General features: G+C 57.5%; 1 protein-coding gene across 1 annotated transcript; it reads right to left on the reverse strand.

Moving 5' to 3' along the window:
- Window positions 1-8,235: 8,235 nt before the first annotated feature.
- ZBTB47 (zinc finger and BTB domain containing 47) lies at window positions 8,236-18,136 on the reverse strand. The gene is made up of 6 exons (XM_033132329.1): window positions 17,981-18,136; window positions 12,898-14,463; window positions 11,043-11,190; window positions 9,789-9,904; window positions 9,092-9,236; window positions 8,236-8,829 (listed from the first exon to the last, which is right to left on the reverse strand). Exons 1-6 carry the CDS (start codon window positions 17,981-17,983, stop codon window positions 8,468-8,470), a joined length of 2,340 nt encoding a protein of 779 aa, XP_032988220.1. The 5' UTR covers window positions 17,984-18,136; the 3' UTR covers window positions 8,236-8,467.
- Window positions 18,137-18,726: the final 590 nt, after the last annotated feature.

Consider the following 18,726-nt stretch of genomic DNA (forward strand, 5'->3'; position numbering starts at 1 on the left):
GACACAACACAAGTCTCCTCTTCCCCTTTTATAATCCCTCCCTCATCCCCAACCTAGACAATCACTCATCTTTCTGTCACTATAATTCATTTGCATTTTCTAAAGTTTTATGTAAATGGAATCATATAGGATATTCTCATTCTCTCTCTCTCTCTCTCTCTCTCTCTCTCTCTGACTTCTTTCACTCAGATAATTATTTTGAGCTTTAACCAGGTTGTCTATTCATGTTCTGCCTTCTTTAGGAATCTTAGCACATCACAAAGGTTATTTAAGAGAAATGCCAAGTGAAAATTTTCAGAAAAGTTGTGCTCATTTTGCTAAGGTCAGAGAACCCCTTGCGAATGTGCCAAGAAACCTAACAAAGTCTGCAACCCTGCTTGTGTAAGCAGGCCCCTCCCAGATGTAGGTTCTGGGCTGTGATTTGGCTGTTGAGGGTTTGCTTGAGTAGCCACCCTCCATGTCCATATGTGGCAGACATTGTCACACTGGGTGGTCTCCCGTCTCCTAAATAGTCTTCCTGTGTTTGGGACAGGTCCCACATCTGTAGTCCTTCCCTAAGATAGAAACCAGAACTTGCTTTCCCAACTTCCCTGGCATCTGACAACCCAAGAGGGGAAAAAAAAAAGATATCAATACCAAAGGGACCTCAAAGAAACAACCCAGCCACATCACTGTGCAGTGAAACCCTCCATGTAACACATCCCTTCACACGTGCTGAGTTTCCAACAGGCTTTTTGGTGCTCCACTTTTAAACATGACTGAAAGACAACTTCTGGCCTAGACAACATGGGACTCATTTCTCCCCGTTCCTCCCTATTAAGTAAAACTATACCTCATGGAAATAAACAAGAGGCTATCAAAAGATAACTCTGAAAGGTAGGAAAAGAATGACAAATTGGTGGGAGACCCTAAGAATGAAGGAACAACTCCGCATGGGGATGTCTGACACCCTCACACCCGACAGAAGATGATCCAGGCCTGGAATTTCCTGACCTCAACTTAGCAACAGAATATAGCTCAGGTAGGCTCCCCCATCTGGGAGGCTGAACAGTCGTGCCTCCAACACCATCAGGCACATACAGCCTCACCAACAAGGTGGGTTCCTCAGGACAGGCCAGAGGAAGCACTCTCCTTCCACATCTGGCCTGAGACTCACCTGCCCTGCAAGAGACACTGGGCACCTGGCCTAGGGCAACCCCTTCTGTTCGCTCAGGAAGCAGAAGCAGGAACAAGTGAGAAATTAAATTGTCATTGGAACCTCTGCCCACGAAAGTAGACCTGGACCTGTGTGCTAAAACAAAACAGGACAACTGCTTGTTACAGAAAAAGAACCAACTAGAACACAGAGTCTTCTAACAGAATAGCCAAAATGTCCAAGATACAATAATAAAAAAAAATCACCTGTCATAATAATAACCAGAAAAATCACAACTTGAATGTGGAAAGAATCAACTGATGGCAGCACGGACACAAATCAGACATTGGGATGACCTGACAAGGGTTTTACAGCAACTATCATACAAATGCTTCCACAACAAATTACAAAGTCTCCTGAAATGAATTTAAAAAGTGGAACATTGCAGCAAAGAAGCAGAAGTTATACAGAAGAACCAAGTGGAAATCATAGAACTGAAAAATAGAATAACAGAAACAAAAAGTTGCTGGATGGCCTCAGCAGGAGAGAGGAGATGACAGAAGATAAAATCAGTGCACTTGAGGACAGATTAATAGAATATGCCCAATCTGAAGAACAGAGAGAGTGAAAAAAGAAAAGAAAAAAAAAAAGAATGGCATCTCAGATCCATGAGATAAGAACAAAAAAATCCAACATTTGTATCAATATAGTCCTAGAAGGAGAACAGAGAGTTGTTGAAAACTTCCAAAATTGGGTGAAAGACACAAGTTCAAAGAGCTGAGCAAACTCCAAACAGGATAAACCCAAAGAAATCCATGCCAAGACACATCATAACTAAACTTCAGAAAACTAAAGACAAAGAAAAATATCTTGAAAGCAGCCAGAGAGAAATAACACATTACCTATAGGGAAACAGCAATTCAAATTATGGTGGATTTCTCATCAGAAACCATGGAGGCCAAAAGGATGTGGCACATTTTTCAGCAGCTGAAAACTGAACATGGTAAACCTTATATCTGATGAAACTATCTTTTAGGAATGGCGAGGAAATCATCCCAGAGAATCAATCAATCAAATAAATAAAACCCAACCCTCCAGGAACTAATAAATGAATTCAGCAAGGTCAGAGATATAAGGAAAATACAGGTGATGAAAATGTTTGCAACTAGATAGAGGTGATGGTTATACAATATTGTGAATGCACTAAAGGGCATTAAAGTTTATTTTGATGTCATTAACATCCACTTTAACACGGTTAATGTGATGTAGTGTGGATTTCACCTCAATAGAAAATTGGAAAAAAAATAAGTGGGCGACTAGAGCAACTTCAGGACCACCAGGGGCTCCTGTCCTTCAAGACTGCAGATAAGGAGCACCTGCCAGGTGAGTTCCTGTGATCTTCCTGGGTGCTGGTTGAGGGTAGGGGAACATCTAAGGGGAGCAGGAAGTCATCAGCACCACCTCGGCCCTTCCGCCAGTGGCTGAATAGCGATGGGAACACCTGCCTGTCTTCTCCCTTGCTGGGTGAGATATACGCATACATTCTCACTAGTTTTGTTTCTCCCTCCCCTTCCCCTTCTGTTTTGGAAAGGGTCTGGTTGGTGATGGTTACATGTACAGTACAGTCTGTATATGTCAGAATACAAAAAGGGATGATAGCTGACCTGGAAGAGAGTATCACTGCAGATCCTGGATTGGGAGCTGTCTTCAGTCTGTGATGAGAAACAATACTGTTCCCTTTGGGAAGTGGGCAAACACATTTTTATCTGTTATGAGGCAGGTTGTCAAGAGGATTTTGTTGTTCTTGTTGTATGGAAGAGGGTGCATGTCGCTATTGGGCAGGGAAGGGCTAGACTGGCGTGTGTATTGGTTAACACTTTGCAGCCACCCAGCACATTTGGATAGCCTTTTTCTGATTGAGAATCCCACCTGCCCAAAGTAGACAATATAACTCACTTTCCCAGCTTCCTTTGCACCTAAGGTATAAATATGTGACCTGGATCTAGACACACCCATGCAAGACTGATTCAGAGGAGAGAAAGCAAGAAAGCAGGTGCCATGCAGACTCCAGCATTTTGTGAGGGGGGCAGAGAGAGTGATTAGCTTTTATGGGGGGGTGGGCGGAGAGACAGGCCTCAGTATGATTAGTTCCCAGCTGGGGTGGTAGTCACACCTCCCCTGGGGCAAGTCTCGCAGGGTAGTTTGGGTTTATTCCCTGAGTCATTCCAGAGACTGAGTCTCTGCTTCTCCAGGAGATTTAATTAACACCTTTTCATTAAATTGTTTTCTGCTTAAATTAGCGAGAGGGGGCTCTGCTGTTTGCATCCAATAGCCATGGTTCAGCATTCATGGCCATGCTCTCCTGAACACCGCCGTGTGCCCAGCTCTGCTGGTGCAGGGGACACGGAGGAGTTGAACGTGGGGAAGTGGCTTTGTTCAGTGGCTTTGGAATCAGACAGACCTGAATTTGAATCCTGCCTCCAACACTCTCTGGCTATGTACAAAGTACATTACCTCTCTGAACTGCCATCTCCTTAGGCCCTCAGCCCCTCAGAAGGTTGTCGAGTGAGGAGTGACTGTCAAGCATTGCCAGCCCGAGAGCTGTGGTAAGAATCTTTGTCGATATAGAGATGCCAGAAGATCAAAGCAGCCTGGACTTCTGAACTACCACATGCGGCATGGCTGCCCTGGGGCTTCACTCAGAGCCACTAAGGTTTGGAGGTGGTCTGTTACTGCAGCAGAACACATCTTATCCTGACTTATTCACCAGTCATGGCTCTAGAAAGCCACATAATCAGGGGGCAGTTCCAAGGGCACTGCTAAGCCAAGGGTGCATCACTTCCTCATCTCACTGACCCCTACTGTGTGTTAGAAGGAAGGGAAGTCCAGCTTTCTCCAGCTGGCCAGCCGTGCTCCAGGTTGTGAGGTGTTAGTGAGCGGTTTGATCCCAAAAAGCAAAACTGGGGAGAGTGAGTGCTCCAGAGATGCCAACCATGGTGCCCGCCATCCATGGCCCACAGCCACCCAGAGGCCTCTGCCTCCTAGCCTACCGTGGCACATGCTCAAGACTCTCTGGAAGGTGAACTTGGAAACACAGGTGACCCCTGAATAACGCAGGTTGAACTGCACAGGTCCACTTATAAGCAGATTTTTTTCAGTAAATACATATAGTACTATAAATGTGTTTTCTTTATAATTTTCTTAATATTTTCCCTTTTGTAGCTCATTTTATTGTAAGAACACTGTATATAATGCATATAAAAATATGTTAATTGACTACATTGGCAGTAAGAGCTTCCTGTCAACAGAAGGCTATTGGAAGTTAAGTTTGGGGGGATTTTCAACTGCATGGGGTTCAGCATCCCTAACCCCCACGTTGCTCAAGGGTCAACGATACCTTGAGAATGAGGGAGGTCGGGTGAACGACAAGGATGTGTAGAGAGGTGTCACGCAAGCACATGGGTAGCAGGAGGGAAGAGAGCAGAAACAGAGAAGCAGAATCCCCACAAGGAGGGAGCAGGCAGGCCCTGGGTCTGTCAGCCAGCCTTTTTCTTAGGGTGACCTGAGTGAGCCCCCGTTCCTTTCAGTCAAGGAAGTGGGCGGTGTGGGAAGGCAGTATCCACATCCTGGGAAACTGCTCTTCCTCTCTGGCTGGTTAATAAAGCCACCACCAGCCTCCTGGCCCCCTCCCCTCAGCAAGCCCCTCCCCCTATATCCAGAACTAAGTGCCACAAACACAGGGACCTCATTAACCATGTATCCCCCAGGCCTAGAGTTCCACTTGGCACAGAGCCAGTGCTCCACATGTTACCTGTGAGAGCTACCTGCATCTTCCTCAGAGGCCACTACCTGTCTTCCATCTGAGCTTTTGTCCTCCCAGGCCCCAGGTCAGCATCTCTGACATCTGGCCCTTTACTTTCCCTGCCTGCCAAGGGGTGAGTCCATACTGCATCGCAGCACCCCAGTGCTGAGCATATGCATGGGGGAGGCTCCTGTGGCAATACACCTGGTGCTCACAGAAAACCATACCTGCAAGGGACCTGGCCACCTGTGACGCTGCCTTTGCGGGTTCAGCCTCAGTCACCCCAGGACCTCTCCTCTTGAAAGCCCCGCTGCACTCCACCCAGGACCCAGCACCAGTTTGAGGGTGTATCTGTTCTTGCCTTGACTCATGACCCTGGGTGTTCCCCGAAGCCCGGCCCATCCTTAAGAGAGGGAGGTGGGGTCCACAGATGCCCCAGGACACACTGTCCACGTGATCCGTGGCCAAGCTGTCAGGTTCCTTCCTCTGGTCCAAGTCTTACCAGCCACTAGTCAGGGCAGGCAACATGGAAAGAAGAGGCTGGGCCAAGGAACAGTTGTACTGACTTTATTCCCCTCACTCTTCTCACTCACCCGCCTGCTGTCCCCCACACTCTGCAGCTGTGGGGTGGGCACATAGGACCAGACATCAGGGGTCCACAGGCCTGGGCACAGCCACTCTGCCATCACTGTGAGGGGCACTGTGGCAGCACACTCCAGCGTCGGAGGCTCAGGCTCACCCCAGCCTGGGCTCCCAAAGCTGTGGTCATGCCTCATCTCTCTGGCCACTTATCCCCAGCTGGTCCAAGACCAGGGAGCCCAAGGAGAGCTGGCTCAGGTTCCGGACCTGAGGTCTGGCCAAATGGGTGAAGTCCAGCGAGACAGACGGACCCCCCTGTAGCCGAACTCCGGCAGGAGGGGACGATCCTAAGCCCCCTACCCACCAGGACCGCCAGCCCTGGGAAGTGGGTGTGACGCCCCAGTCCCCTCACTCCAATATCCAGGTGCTTGTTAATTTGTTTTTAAAATAAAAAGGAAATGGAAAAGCTGGTAAAACAAGAACCCCATCTATACTGGCACTGCTGAGGTTCCATTATTGCTTCAGACCCTCGTGGTCTGGCTGGAAAGGAGCTCCCACCCACAGTGGCCCAAGGGGAAGAGAGCACTTAGCACCAGGGACACGGGGCTCCTGTCCCCACTGGGATGGGGTCTCCCAGGAAAGGGCTTGGCTGTGGCCACCTAAAGCTACCAGACCATTTTGACCAGCGCCCAGCCTACTGTCAGGACCCTTCTCCTGCCGTCAGAGGAGAAGTGTAAAAGAACAGGAAACCCAGGTCCTGGGACAGGGTTTTACCACCAGCTCCCTCACACTCCTCTCCAGCCGCTGCTTGTCGAAGTCTGGCCTGACAGACCAGAGGCCCAGCCTGGCCTGGGCTCCCAGGCTTACTAAGGCTGCAGTGGGGCTAGCAGGTGACAAGGCTACCAGCCCCTATGGGAGACCCTGGTATCAATAACGGGGTTGGGGAACCCATGGGGGTCCCGACCCACAGACCATTGGGGGAGATCAACTTTTTTGGGGGAAATGTGAGCCAGCTGTGAAGAGCTGCCAGGCACTGGGACCAGAGGTTAGAAATAGCAAGGGGAGGGGGGACCCTGAGGACATCATGGAAGCCCAGAAATAAGGGGTACAGGAAAGGGAGCTATAGTAAAGCAGGGGCCTGGGAGGACCAGCCTTAGGATGGGGAGCCACAGAGCTGGGAGCCAGACAGGAAGCCTTCCTCTCTCCGGGAGGGGCCCACCTTCTCTGCCCAGAGAACAGCAAGGGCACCTGAGGCTGCGTCTGTAGGCGCTGGCTCGTGCTGCTCCTGCTGCAGCCCCCACTCAGCTGGGCCGGGGAACTGCCCCCTCTGCCCCGAGAGTGACCAGGCTGTGTGGCTTGGATTATAGACCCTCAAATCACTCGGGCTCCTTGGGCCTGCCCACATCTGTACAGAATAAAGTGCTTCGTTTATTGATGATTAAAATGTGCCCAGTCCCCTGCCCCAGTGCCATGGGCCTACAAGGAGGTCAGAGGAAGGAGTTCTGACCCCCTCAGCCCTTGGGCTGATGGGGCCCAGTCCCCTCATTGGCCCCCTTGGACTCAGGCCTCGACCCACTCCAGCCATGCTGGGAAGGTGATGGTGTGGGGGTGGTCGCAGGGGTTTAAGGTGCAACGAGTATAACAAACAAAATTGTATAAACACAACAGGAAAGAGCTTAACTAGGAAACATGTAGCTTATGGAACCTTCCTCCCCTTTTTAAAGGTAGGAATCAAGATGTTAAATGACAACAGAAAAGGGTGTCCTATTAGTGCTGTGCTGGCCTCATGGGGGCAAGCATTGGGCACAGGCTGGGGCTCCCCCAGGATCCCGCCCTGGCGCCCAGGGCCTGAACATGCAGGCTTCTCTCACTGACAATGCTACGGGTACCCCACTGCCAGTGCAGAGGCCCAGGAGAGAAGGATGCTGGACACCAGCCAGGGGCAGGCTGTGGCGGGGCCTAGGGAGAGGATGAAGCCTGGCACTGCCTTCAGGGAGCAGACAGACAGACATACATATCTCCTCTAGCGTGGGAGAGGCGGCCAGGGCAGCTGGTGAGGGGCAGCCCTGCCCCCTGCCCCCCTGATAGCACCTTGAAACCTTAAAACATTGGCCCAAGCCTCCTCCTTCGGGCCCTGCTCCTGGGGTCCACCCACTTACAAGGGCCCCTGGGAGCTGGTGGTGCGGGAGCCCTTGTCTGCCCACCCAAGGCCTGCCCACAGCACTGAGGCCCAGGGAGCTCAGTGTAGCCTGGGGCAGGTTGGGAATCCCTGTGAATGCTGGCAGGGCTATCGGTAGGGAAGGCAAATGCCTGGGGTCCAGCCCCTGCCTGCCCCACTCCACATGGTGCAGAACTGGGTCTGCAGCCCTCACACCTTGCCTCTCCCCATCCAACACGCTCATGGGCATCTGGTCTCAAGCCCCTGCCTCAGTGTCCACAGCCCTCAGGCTGCGTCCACAACTCCTCCAAAGGGGGCTAGCATCTCAACTTCTCCCCAAACCCTGCAGGATGAGGGGGCAAGTTAGGGAGCCCAGGAAAGGTGGGGATGAGCCGCTGAGGTTGACACAGGCTGGGCCTGGACAACCCCTCTGGCTCAAGCCTCAGCAGAGTGACCAGTCACACCTGCTATGCAGGCTCCTCTTCCACTGTACTTGCTGCCTCCAGCATCCCCCTCACCTGGAGAGGGGTACTGCAAATAGTTTCCTCTCTTTTCTTTTTCCTTCACTTCCAAAAAAAAAAAAAAAAAAAGTAAAGGCTTCAAGGAGTCATTGAAAGGGGGGCACTTGGGAGTGAGGTGTCCTCCACCAGCTCCGGGGACCTGCCAGCCCGCATCCCCATCAGGGGCAGGGGTCTGAAGCAGAGCGTGTCCAGCGGCCTCTGGATGTGGGGGCGGCGATGCCAGGCCAGCGGGGTCGCCCCCGGACTCCAGGTCCTGCGTGTGCACTTGGGGGTCAGTTGTTGGCGGTCATCCTCCCGCCGCTGTTGGCAGTGGTAGGGAAGAGCGGGGGCGGGGGCGGCAGGTGGGGCGGGGGCGGCATGGTCTGGGGCAGCCCTGGGAGCAGTGGCAGTGCGGGAGCCTGAGGCTGGGCAGGGGGCAGGCCTGGGGCAGAGGGGGCGCCGTCGCCAGCCAGAGGGTGGCTGACTCGGAAGCATTTCTCCTTGTGGGCCTTGAGCATGTTGGAGAAGCGGAAGCGCTGGCCGCAGACGTCGCAAGGGTAAGGCTTCTCGCCGGTGTGCGTGCGCCGGTGCCGCTTCATGTTGGGCCGGCTGGTGAAGCTCTTCCCGCAGATCTCACAGATGTACGGCTTCTCCCCTGGGGGTTGGCGGTGGGCAGCAGTGTCACTGGGGTACTGCCACACCCCCGCCCAGGGCCAGCCTCCCTGCGCCCACGGACCCAGTGGGGCTCAGCCCCGGCATTCTCCGGGCCTCCTCACCCTGGGCCACTTTGGGACCCTGGGAGGCAGGGAGGATGATGGCCCGGGGCCTCAGAGAAGGGGTGCAGCCATCCCAGGCATCCTGAGCAGGGCTGAGGGGTCCCGGACCTGGCGTGGAGCTCCTCCCCGGGGCAGCTGTACCTGTGTGGGTCTTCATGTGCTCATCGAAGTACTGCTTCATATTGAAGTCCTTGCCACACCACTGGCACATGAACTGCTTATGGCCAATGTGGATGCTCATGTGTGACCGCAGCTGGTACTTGTACTGGAAGCGCTCATTGCAGTTCTGGGGTGTGGCGGGGGAGGGAGGGAGGAAGCAGCCTTCAGGGAAGGAAGAGCTTACCCATGACTGACTGCAGGGGCCTCCTGGGGTGGGGCAGAGGTGAGGAGCCACGGGCATGCAGGGCCCAGGCAGGAATGGGGTCCAGGAAGTGGGGAGGGGTGACGGGGTGGGGGAAGGCTTCAGGCTTCAAGCCAAGGCCCTCCCCATCCTTCTCTACAGGAGGCCCCCTTATCTCCACCTGCAGCTCCATCTCTCATCTCTGCCTGAGACGCTCCTCTCTCCACCTCTCCAGAAAGCCTGCACCATGGTTCCAGCCCAGGCAGCCTTCCCACCCTGAATGTGTGTGGACTGGGTGAGGGGTGGGGTGGCAGAGTAGGGTGGTGGGGGACAGGCCGGTGGGCAAGCAGGTGAGGATAGAGCGGGAGGCAAGGGCCACAGATATCAGAGGTTGGGCCCCTCCCCGAGCCCTGTATTCCAATGGTTTGTAAGCAGCTGCTGCCCCTGATCCTGCCCCATCCTGGGTGGCCCCTGGGGCAGGGGGACATGGGAACTCACCTCACATCGGAAGGGCTTCTCCCCGGAGTGCTGCAGCGAGTGCACCTTGAGAGACATGCTGCGTTTGAAGGACTTCCCACAGGTCTCGCAGGTGAAGGGCATGTCCTTGGTGTGGGCTATGAGGTGGGCACCATGGCTGTCACAGCTCTGGGGGACCCCACCTGCCCTGGGGCCTGCCTCACAGCCTCTGTCCCAGGACTTGGGGCTGCCACCCAGGCAGACCCCCTTCCCTGTGGGCTAGATAGGTTTCTGTCTGCTCTGAAGTCTGGTCAGGCAAGTGTGGAGGCCCTTCTTTAGCCTCTGGCCAAGGGAAACAGCCAAGGCCACCTCACCCCCAAAGCTTTGGGGAAAAATGGAAGTATCCCAATGGGATCGGCATCAGCGCAAATCCTGGCCCAGCTTCCGGCTCCCTGCACAGCCTCTGTGGGCGTCAGCATCCTCTTCTATAAAAGGAGGCTAGGAGTAGTACTGCACCCCAGTAGTACTGCACCCCAGTAGTACTGCTGGGGCTCTATAGGGGATGACACTGTAGCAGTTAGCTACAGCCCCCGCAGAACCCACTGACAGGTGAGGTGGAAGACCTGGGAAGAAGCAATTGGAGACAGGGAGGGCCCCACAGAGCTCAGGGCTGGGGAACCTGAGCCCAGAAGGCCCACCAATCCTGGGTTACCCAGTATCTCCTCTCCCAGTCAGTTCCTGCTGGAGGCCCCCAGCACTGTCTGCTGGAGAAAGGGGTTAAAGGCCCACCTTAGCCACCTGTCCCTTGAGCCCCAGTCCCTGAGCAGGCAAGGAAGGGAGGGCTGCAGAGGTATCAAACTCGCAGCCAGGCCCACCGAGAGGGGAGAGACAGCCATGCCCAAGGCAGAGGTGTAGCTGAACACACTCTGATGGGACCACTTTACTGTGTTGAGGTGTGACCCTGGGAGGGAGGAGTTGTATTCAGAGAAGCCTGAAGCCCTGTGAGGACCCGATGGTCAAAGAATCAGAGGCACAGCTGACCTCAAACTGAGACACAACCTGTGCCAGCTGGATTCTAGCTCCTGACATCTTGTCCAGGAGCCCTTGTGTCGTGTGCAACCTGCCCAACTGAATACGGCAGCCCTGGCCCCAGCGCCTGTCCAAGCCAAACCTGCCACTGCAACCAGCTTCCCCAGGCCTCCCCACTGCGAGGGTCCTTCTCACGCCTTCACGTTGCCCTTAGATGTGAGGCCCAGCTCTGTCCTCAGGCTCCATCCCTCACTGGCCTACACTTACCAACCATGTGCTTGCGCACATGAGCCATGGTGTAGAACTTCTTCTCGCAGATCTCACACGAGAACTTCTTCTCTGCATAGCCATGCACAATCTTGTTATGCTCGTGGAGGGACCAGAGCTTCTTAAAAGCTTTGCCGCATGTCACACACTGTGGGGTGAGAGGACTTTAGGCTCTGGGTACTGAGTCAGGACTATGTGACAAAGGACAAGTCACTTCCCCTCTCTGGGCCTCAGTTTCCTCACCTGAATTATGCTGGGGAGAGAGCCCTTGGTGACCAAGGACCAGCCAGATCTGATGTTCTGGGAGTTGGGGATGGTACCTCCCCTAACACTTATTCACCCACTGCCCAGGGCTATAGCCTGGGCCCTCCTTCATCCTTGAACTTAACTAGGGCCAGGGGTCACCTCTTCCAGGAAGCCCCTCCTCTGTACTGATTTGAACGACGTATCTGCCTATAGAGGGGAGACTCTTAACTGGCTGAAGGGCCACAGTGCACAGTGGGCGTGAATAAGCCCTTCTCAGGTAACAGGTCAGGACAGAGCTGGAGCATTATCTCTGCTGCCTCCCCCTGCTGGGTCTCATGCCCTGACACCATGGATATCCCCAAAGAGATAGGTCCCAAAGGGCTGGCTGGGGGAGGCGGCAGTCAGGAGGTACCAGGTCCCATTAGGTACTGCAGGGTGGTGAGAGCCCTGGGGCCACACTCCCCTCCTCCTTTTCCTCTGGCCCTTGTCCTGCCCATCCCTGCAGGACACCCTCAGAGGCCTGGAGGCAAGGCCAGGGCTCAGGCAGAAACTGGGTCAGGTTGCTCAGGTCAGAAGGGACACAAGTGTCTTCCCCTTCAGGAGGGAGGCTCAGGTGTGTGGCAGGTGGAGAGTCAAAGGGCAGCCCAGCAGGCAGGCAAGTGGGCACAAGTACACAAGGGTGGAGCAGACCAGGTAACCAACCCCCAGGTAACACTTTCCCCATAGGGCACTGCAATTAGCAATTAGCTCAGACAATTAGCGTCCGCCTACTGCTGCCCCCATCCCTGCCAGACCGTTAAAACCAGCCTGGCTGGCCGTGTGCTGCCCATACCCTGAGAGGCCGTGCTGGCACAGAATCAAGCTGGCCCAAGGCCTGGCAGCCAGCCCAGCTTCCCCGCTTGGCCCCAGCAGCCCCTGCTCTTCCCAAATTCCTCATCCAGCCCCTCTACCCCAAACTCAGGCCAGCTGGCATCTCCAAAAAGCTGAATGCAAGGGCTTCTTCCTGCCCAGCTGCCCCTTGCTCCACTCAGTCTTTGTGGCAAGCGGAAAATGGCGCCCCCCTCTGGGCGAACCCCTCCTCCCTTCATCTGTGCTTCTGTGCCCTGCATCATCTGTGAAGCCATACATGGGGGCCCTGCTGGCCTTCCCACAGCCCTAAGGATGGGTCAGCTAAAACACTGACCCATCTCTCCTCAGAGCCGGTTGTCCCCACTCTCATGCACTCCTGTGCTCAGTCCACTCTCTCGTCTCTTCCTTCCTTCCAGGTCTTACTCCCTTGGCTCACTGGCCAAGGCTACGGTTTGTCCTGATCTTATCTGCACATCTATCCACGTGTCAAAGGCCAGTGCTACCTGCCTCCTCCACGAAGTTCTCCTTGCCGTGCTCACCAACCTGCGCCCTACCTCATTGGCTCACCCTGGGCCTGGGCTGGTCCTACTGTTCAGGGGGCTAAGTCTGGTCTTCCCAGACGGTCTGGACAACGCAGGCAGCAGGACGCTGGGTGCCCAGGGCCCACTTCTGGCCTGTCCCAGCCTGTGCGGCTGTGTGGCCTCGGCTGGTCTTCCGCCTTGTCCCGCCCGCCCACGTCATGAAGCCACGTGAGGCCCACCTGGATGTTGCGCTCACAGTCTGTCTGCCGGTGCAACAGCAGCTCACTCTCCAGCAGGAAGCGCTTGCCACACTGGTCGCAGATCTGCATGCGGCTGTGGGTCACATTCATGTGTTTCTCCAGGTACCAGCGGTTGTTGAAAACACGCGGGCACTTCTGGCACGGGTGGTGCTGCTTCTCCTCCAGCTTCACCTTGGCCCCCAACCCGTCAGTGGCCTGTGGCCCTCGAGCTGGTGCCGATGCCGGGGCCACTCCTGGGGGCGGCTTTGCCCGCTTCCCACCACGCTGCCCGGCCTCCTCAGGCTCAGGGGGGGCCCGGCGCCGGGACCGCGTGGCCATGCGGCTGTGGGGAGGGGGGTCTGCCCGGCTGCCCTGCCGCCCCGCCGGGCCCTGCCGCCCCACCACCTCCCCTTCACCCTCCTCCTCTTCCTCCTCCTCCTCCTCTTCCTCCTCGGAGCTCTCCTGCTCCTGCTCGCTGTGTCCTTCCTCCTCCTCCTCTTCCTCCTCCTCCTCCTGCTCGCTGTGCCCTTCCTCCTCCTCGTCCTCTTCCTCTGCCTGACTGCCGCCCTCCTCCTCCTCCTCCTCCTCCTCCCCCCCACTGCCCCCACCCTCCTCCTCTTCTTCGTCCTCCTCCTCCTCCTCGTCCTCCGTGTGCCTTTGTAGCCCGTCCTCCCGGCCCAGCACCATGGTGGCCGGGCCTGTGGCCGCGCCCGGCTTCCCCTCGGGCCCCGTGGACACGTGCAGCGTCTGGTTGTTGAGGTTCACCTCCACGATGATCTGGGACTGCTCCCGGCGGCTGTAGGTGCCAGAACCCCCAAGCTCTTCCTCCAGCTCCTCCCCACCCTCCAGCTTGCACAGGCCGGCCGGGGGCCCGCCCGCCTCCTCTACACCACCCTCCTTCTCCTCCTTGAAGAAGGGCTGAGCTGGCCCAAGGGCAGCAGGCACTGTACCACCTGCAGTCCCTGCCCCGTCCTCCACGCGCACGGAGTAGGGGTCAGGGCCCTCGCGGGCGTAGATCTTGGGCAGGCCCGGGGCGTCGGCCTCCTGCTTGATGTCGCAGTAGTACGGTGGTGCGGCCGGTGGTGTGCAGCTGGCAGCCGGCTGGGCCAGGGCCACAGCGCCGCCGGTGGGGCCCGAGGGGCCAAGGGAGCGGGCGTCCAGCAGCTCCTGGCAGGACGCGGCGATGTCAGCCATCTGTAGCAGCAGGGCAGCACTGAGCACCTCGTGGACGTTGGCCGCGTTCACCAGCAGCTTGGACGTGTAGATGAAGTTAAGGATCTGCTGCAGGCCGCCGGGCGCCAGCGCCTCCAGGGACAGCTCCACGCGCTGCAGCTGCTTGTTCTGGGTGAAGAGCGAGTGGAAGAACTGGCTGTAGGCGGCCAGCACGCCCTTGTGAGCTGGGAAGACGCTGCGCTGGGGCACCAGCACCAGGTCCACGTCGCAGAGGTCAGGCTGGAAGAGGCGCTGCTCGTTCAGACGGCCCATCAAGCAGGCGAAGTGCAGCGCCACGTCCTCCACCAGCGAGAACTCGGCCGCCGGTGAGTCGGTGGTCTTTTCAACCAGCAACTGCGGAGCACAGGACACAGGTCAGGTGAAGGCCAGCGTGGTCCCAGCAGCACCCACATCCTGGAGGCAGTCTACCCATCACTCTCGGTTCCACGTCACAGAAAAGGAGCCGAAGCTCAAGCAAAGACGAGGAGGAACTGGGATTCAAGCCCAAGTCAGCTTGCCACTCAGAATTCAGACTCTGATCATGACCTCCTGAGGCCAAAGATCAGTTAAACTTTCTGGGCCTCCAGCTCTTCCGCTGTGAAACAGGAAGTTATTTGGGGAACGAAAAGGGAAGCGAGGAAAAGTGAGTAAGATGACCAACTGTCTAGGTGTGCTAGGGACCTAGGGGTTTCCTGGGATGCAGAACTTTCAGCGCTAAAACTAGAGCCACCGAGGGCAAACCGTGTCTAGGTGGTCACCCCAGCAGGGACACAGCCATTCCTTCAGTATTTCCCACAGATTCTCTCCCCACACTCACTCACACAAATAAAACCAAGCCTGCCTAACCCCAGAAACTTCACACACAGAAGTCAGGCTCACTCACGGCCCAGCCTCTGGCTACTGCAGCCCTGGGGGCAGCACTTGAGGGAAGCCCTCACCTCACCAGCAGTGGACCTTAAGGCCTGTGCCTGAGGGCAGCAGAGGTAGAAACTTCTGTGAAGAAGTCCAGGGCCTGGGACTTCTCCCCACCTGGTCCTGCCGCCTGCTAGAGGAAGCTGGTGAGATCCAGCTAGCCCCTTATTACTCAGCTAGAGCTTGGACCAGGCCACTGCACATGGCCTCAAGACTGGCCACCAGCAACTTCCTCTCACACAGCGGTTCTGTGGGGGGTGGGGGAGAGTGGGAGGACACAGGAGGCCCCCAAGACCCTTTTCCCTCTAAGCCCCCAGACCCCAGGTCAAGTATGGTCCAGGCCCTGGGGCTCTGAGATGGCTGCATCTTGGAGGCCACACCATCTGGGGACTCTGCAGCCTGAGGAAGGCCCTTGAAGTCTGATGGGTCAGATTATCAGGCCCTTAGGCCACATCCAGCACCTTACAGTGCCTACAGTAGGGACCAGCTTAGTTTTTCCTGGCTCCAGCATAGCGGTCTCCCCAAAAGGTGGGCAGCACAGGCAGACAGGATGCCCAGTCCCTTGTATGGGTTCAGCGCACAGCAGATGCTCAATACCTGCTGACTACCTGCCTGACTGGACCAACCCCACAGGTTCCAGGTTCTGGGCCTCCTCAGACCGGGTCCAGCTGAGTCAGAGCAGCCTACATTTGAAGACCGTGCCCCACTGCCACAAAGCCATCAGCTCCCCTGTCCCCAAGCAACTCCCTGGAGGCCCTGGGATGAAACCCCGGTCCTGTCTATCCACAGCCCACCCCGGTACTCCCCATGCCAGTCCTTCCACTGGTGGGGCAGCAGTGGGTGTGTGGGGGGAGGTGTCTATTCTCAACTTCTCAAGTTACCTGAATTAGAATCTGCCCTGGGCCTCAAGGAGCCACCAGGGACAACCTGCCCTGGGCCCCACCCTCCACACCTAGCAGCCCAGGGCAGCACCCACTGGAATCTCTCAGATTCCAGTCTAGCCAGGCTCTTGGCCATGGACACCATCCTCCTAGAGTTCTCCCACCACAACTCCTATCCCCTGACCCCTCCACCAGCCAAAAAACCACCATCTCCTGTCTCAGGGCTGCTGGCCTGTCAAGGCCTAGCCAATCTAACCAGGATATGGTGCCAAGCCCCTCCCGCCTCCCTCCCCTGACTCAGTCTGATTTGTCTTCTGGGACCAGCCCCTATTGCATAGATGGGGAAACTGAGGCTCAGAATGGGAGGGTCCCATAGTGAGCAGTAGTAATAGGGCCCTGGCCTCCCAGCCCTGCTAAGGCCACCCTTCTCTGCTGGGCTGGACATGTAGATAGATTTCTTGGCCTGTCATGACTTATAAAGAGGCATCTGGGGAACCCTCCCGCCCCCTGGGGACAAACTGCTTCCTCAGACTCTCTCCCCCAACCATCTCCCAAGAGCTGCTGCCACCTGCAGGTCAGTGAGGGGTCAAGATGCAACTTGGATAGTAACCGGGCTCCTTAGGGCCTCCAGGGGCCAACTAGTGGCAGAGGAAGTGGCTTGCATAAGGACTTGTCAAAGCCAGGCCTGTTGAGGGGCGCCCACCGCAGGCCACGGTCCACCCTGCTCCCCTTCCCAGAATACCCTCCAGTGCCTGCCTGTCATGGGGAAAGGGAAGCACCCAACCTTCCCATGGGCAGGCCCAGTCCCAGAGCCCAGACAAGGCCTGGCCAGGGCCTTCTGCTTCAGCAGGGGAGGAGGGGGTTAGCCTGGGGGTGAGTGCTGCCCCAAAGACTCCATTCACTAGGCAGTACCCCCAGCTAAGCCAGCACCATCCGTGGCTCTTGAGGGGCTGAGAACCTCACGACCTAGCACGGTGACTGGACTTCTTTGAGAAGGCACACAGATGCTGCCTGAGTCCATAACTGGCAGCCCGTCAGCAGGGCACAGCTGCCCCCTAGCCTGGCACCTTCCATGCAGGGCCCGCCAGCTGTGCCCGCTTCCCCAGCCAGATGTGCCAGTTCCCTGAAGCTGCAGATGCCCCTCCCCACCTGTCTGTGCCAGCTGCAACCACATACCCTACCCCCAAGTCCAGGCCAGGCCATTCTGGATAAGATGCAAGACCAGGGGAGTGGTCAGGCACTCCTGTTGCCAGGGGGTTTCATGCCCTCAAACCCTCCCTCCAAGCCAGGCTGGGGGGAGGTCAGGTGCCAGGGACACCTGCCCAGGCAGCTCACCTGAGTCAGAGCTTCCACACCATGGCCACCAAGCCACTGGCTCCGTACCCTGCCTCAGGGCCTCTCTGGAAGTCCCAGAACCAAACCTGGGCATCCATCTGCACCCTCCACCTCCACACCAATACTTCCATCTCCAGGCAGCAGTGGGTGGGCCCAGTCTGAGCAAGGGGCACAGGCTCATGACTTGCAGGCTCCTTGTTTTGGGGAGAGGGTGTCTATGCCAGCCTTCTGTGTGCTGATGTCCCCCTCGTTCCCCGGGAAACAGGACCAGAGAGGGCGGGGGACCGGCCCAAGGTCACACAGGAGTTTGGACCCGAGCTGCGGGCGTCCCCCCACACACCCTGCTTGGCCCAGGCGCCCCCGCATCCCCAGGCAGGGCGGCTCCAGCGCCCACGTGGCCCAAGGCCCGGGCGGGAATCCGACCTCCCCTCTCCCCCCCATCACCCAGTCCGAGGGCGGCGCCGTCAGGACTCAGGGAAGCGCCCCCCTCCACCAGTGCCCAGCAAGACCTCAGCCTCTCGCGCTCAGGCACCCACCCCAGGAATTTAACCCCCTACCCGCCGAAGGCCGCGCCAGAGATCCGCATTCCAGGCCTGCGGGGACCCGGAGAAGGAGGTCGGGAAGACGCGGCGAGGGGCAAGATCCCTCCAGCCCCTCCACCCCGAACCAGCGAGCGGTGCGCTCGGAAGGGCAGAGCGGGCAGGTGGGCGGATAAGCGGGGGGACAGGCAGGGCCTTGCGTACCATGGTGCCGTGGCGCTGGGGGCTCACAGGGCCCCGCGGGATCGCGCTGCCCCCGGCGGCCGGGCCGGGGCCGCTCCATGAAGCGCCGCGCTGGGGGCCGCCCCCGCGCAGGGCCCAGCGACCATGGCCCCCGGGGGCGCGGCCGGGCGGGCGGAGGCGCTGGGCCGCGGCGAGTCCAGCCGCTGAGCAGCTGCGGCCCCAGAGCCTCGGGCGCGACGGGCGGGGGGCGCGGGGCGCCGATTGGAGCCCGCGCGTCAGCTGGGGCCGCCGTCTGGACGCTTAAAGGGCCAGGCCGCCCAACGTGCCGGCGGGGGGCGCGGACACGTGTGGTGTGCGCCGTCCGGGAGCCGCCCGCTCTGCCTCCGGCCGCCGGGGCCAGGCCCCGCTGCTCCCATCCAAGCGGATGGACCCCGGCCTCACGCTGCTGCACCGAGCCCCCCGTCTGCCGCCGGGAAGTTCGTCCCAGGGTCTAACCTCGGTGCCCTCCAGCTGCGCGACAGAGGCGGGGTCGGAATAGGAGGCGGCCCTGAGATCGAGAAGCTGGGTGCATTCGCGCTCCAACCAGCTTCAGAAAAGGCTTCCACCTGCTCCCCTGAGTGACCCCACATTGAGGAACCGAACGGCACCCTAGCCGCACTCACCACCCCCACCCTCTGGCTTGGGCTGCTCTGACCTGAGGGTGAGTGTTGGATCTCCAACTAGCCGGGCCCCTCAGCCCTACCCCAGGGCAGCCCAGGGCTCATTTT

This window comes from Rhinolophus ferrumequinum, chromosome 17 (genome assembly GCF_004115265.2).
Source record: "Rhinolophus ferrumequinum isolate MPI-CBG mRhiFer1 chromosome 17, mRhiFer1_v1.p, whole genome shotgun sequence".
Lineage (NCBI taxonomy): Eukaryota > Metazoa > Chordata > Mammalia > Chiroptera > Rhinolophidae > Rhinolophus > Rhinolophus ferrumequinum.

Bases quoted from the DNA above. Each gene is read 5' to 3' on its own strand.
- ZBTB47 (XM_033132329.1), bottom strand. The intron at 9,237-9,788 runs GTGAGTTCCCAT...GCCACACCCCAG, and splicing joins AGAAGCCCTTCCGATGTGAG to AACTGCAATGAGCGCTTCCA. The intron at 8,830-9,091 runs GTACAGCTGCCC...GCCAACCCCCAG, and splicing joins GCACATGAAGACCCACACAG to GGGAGAAGCCGTACATCTGT.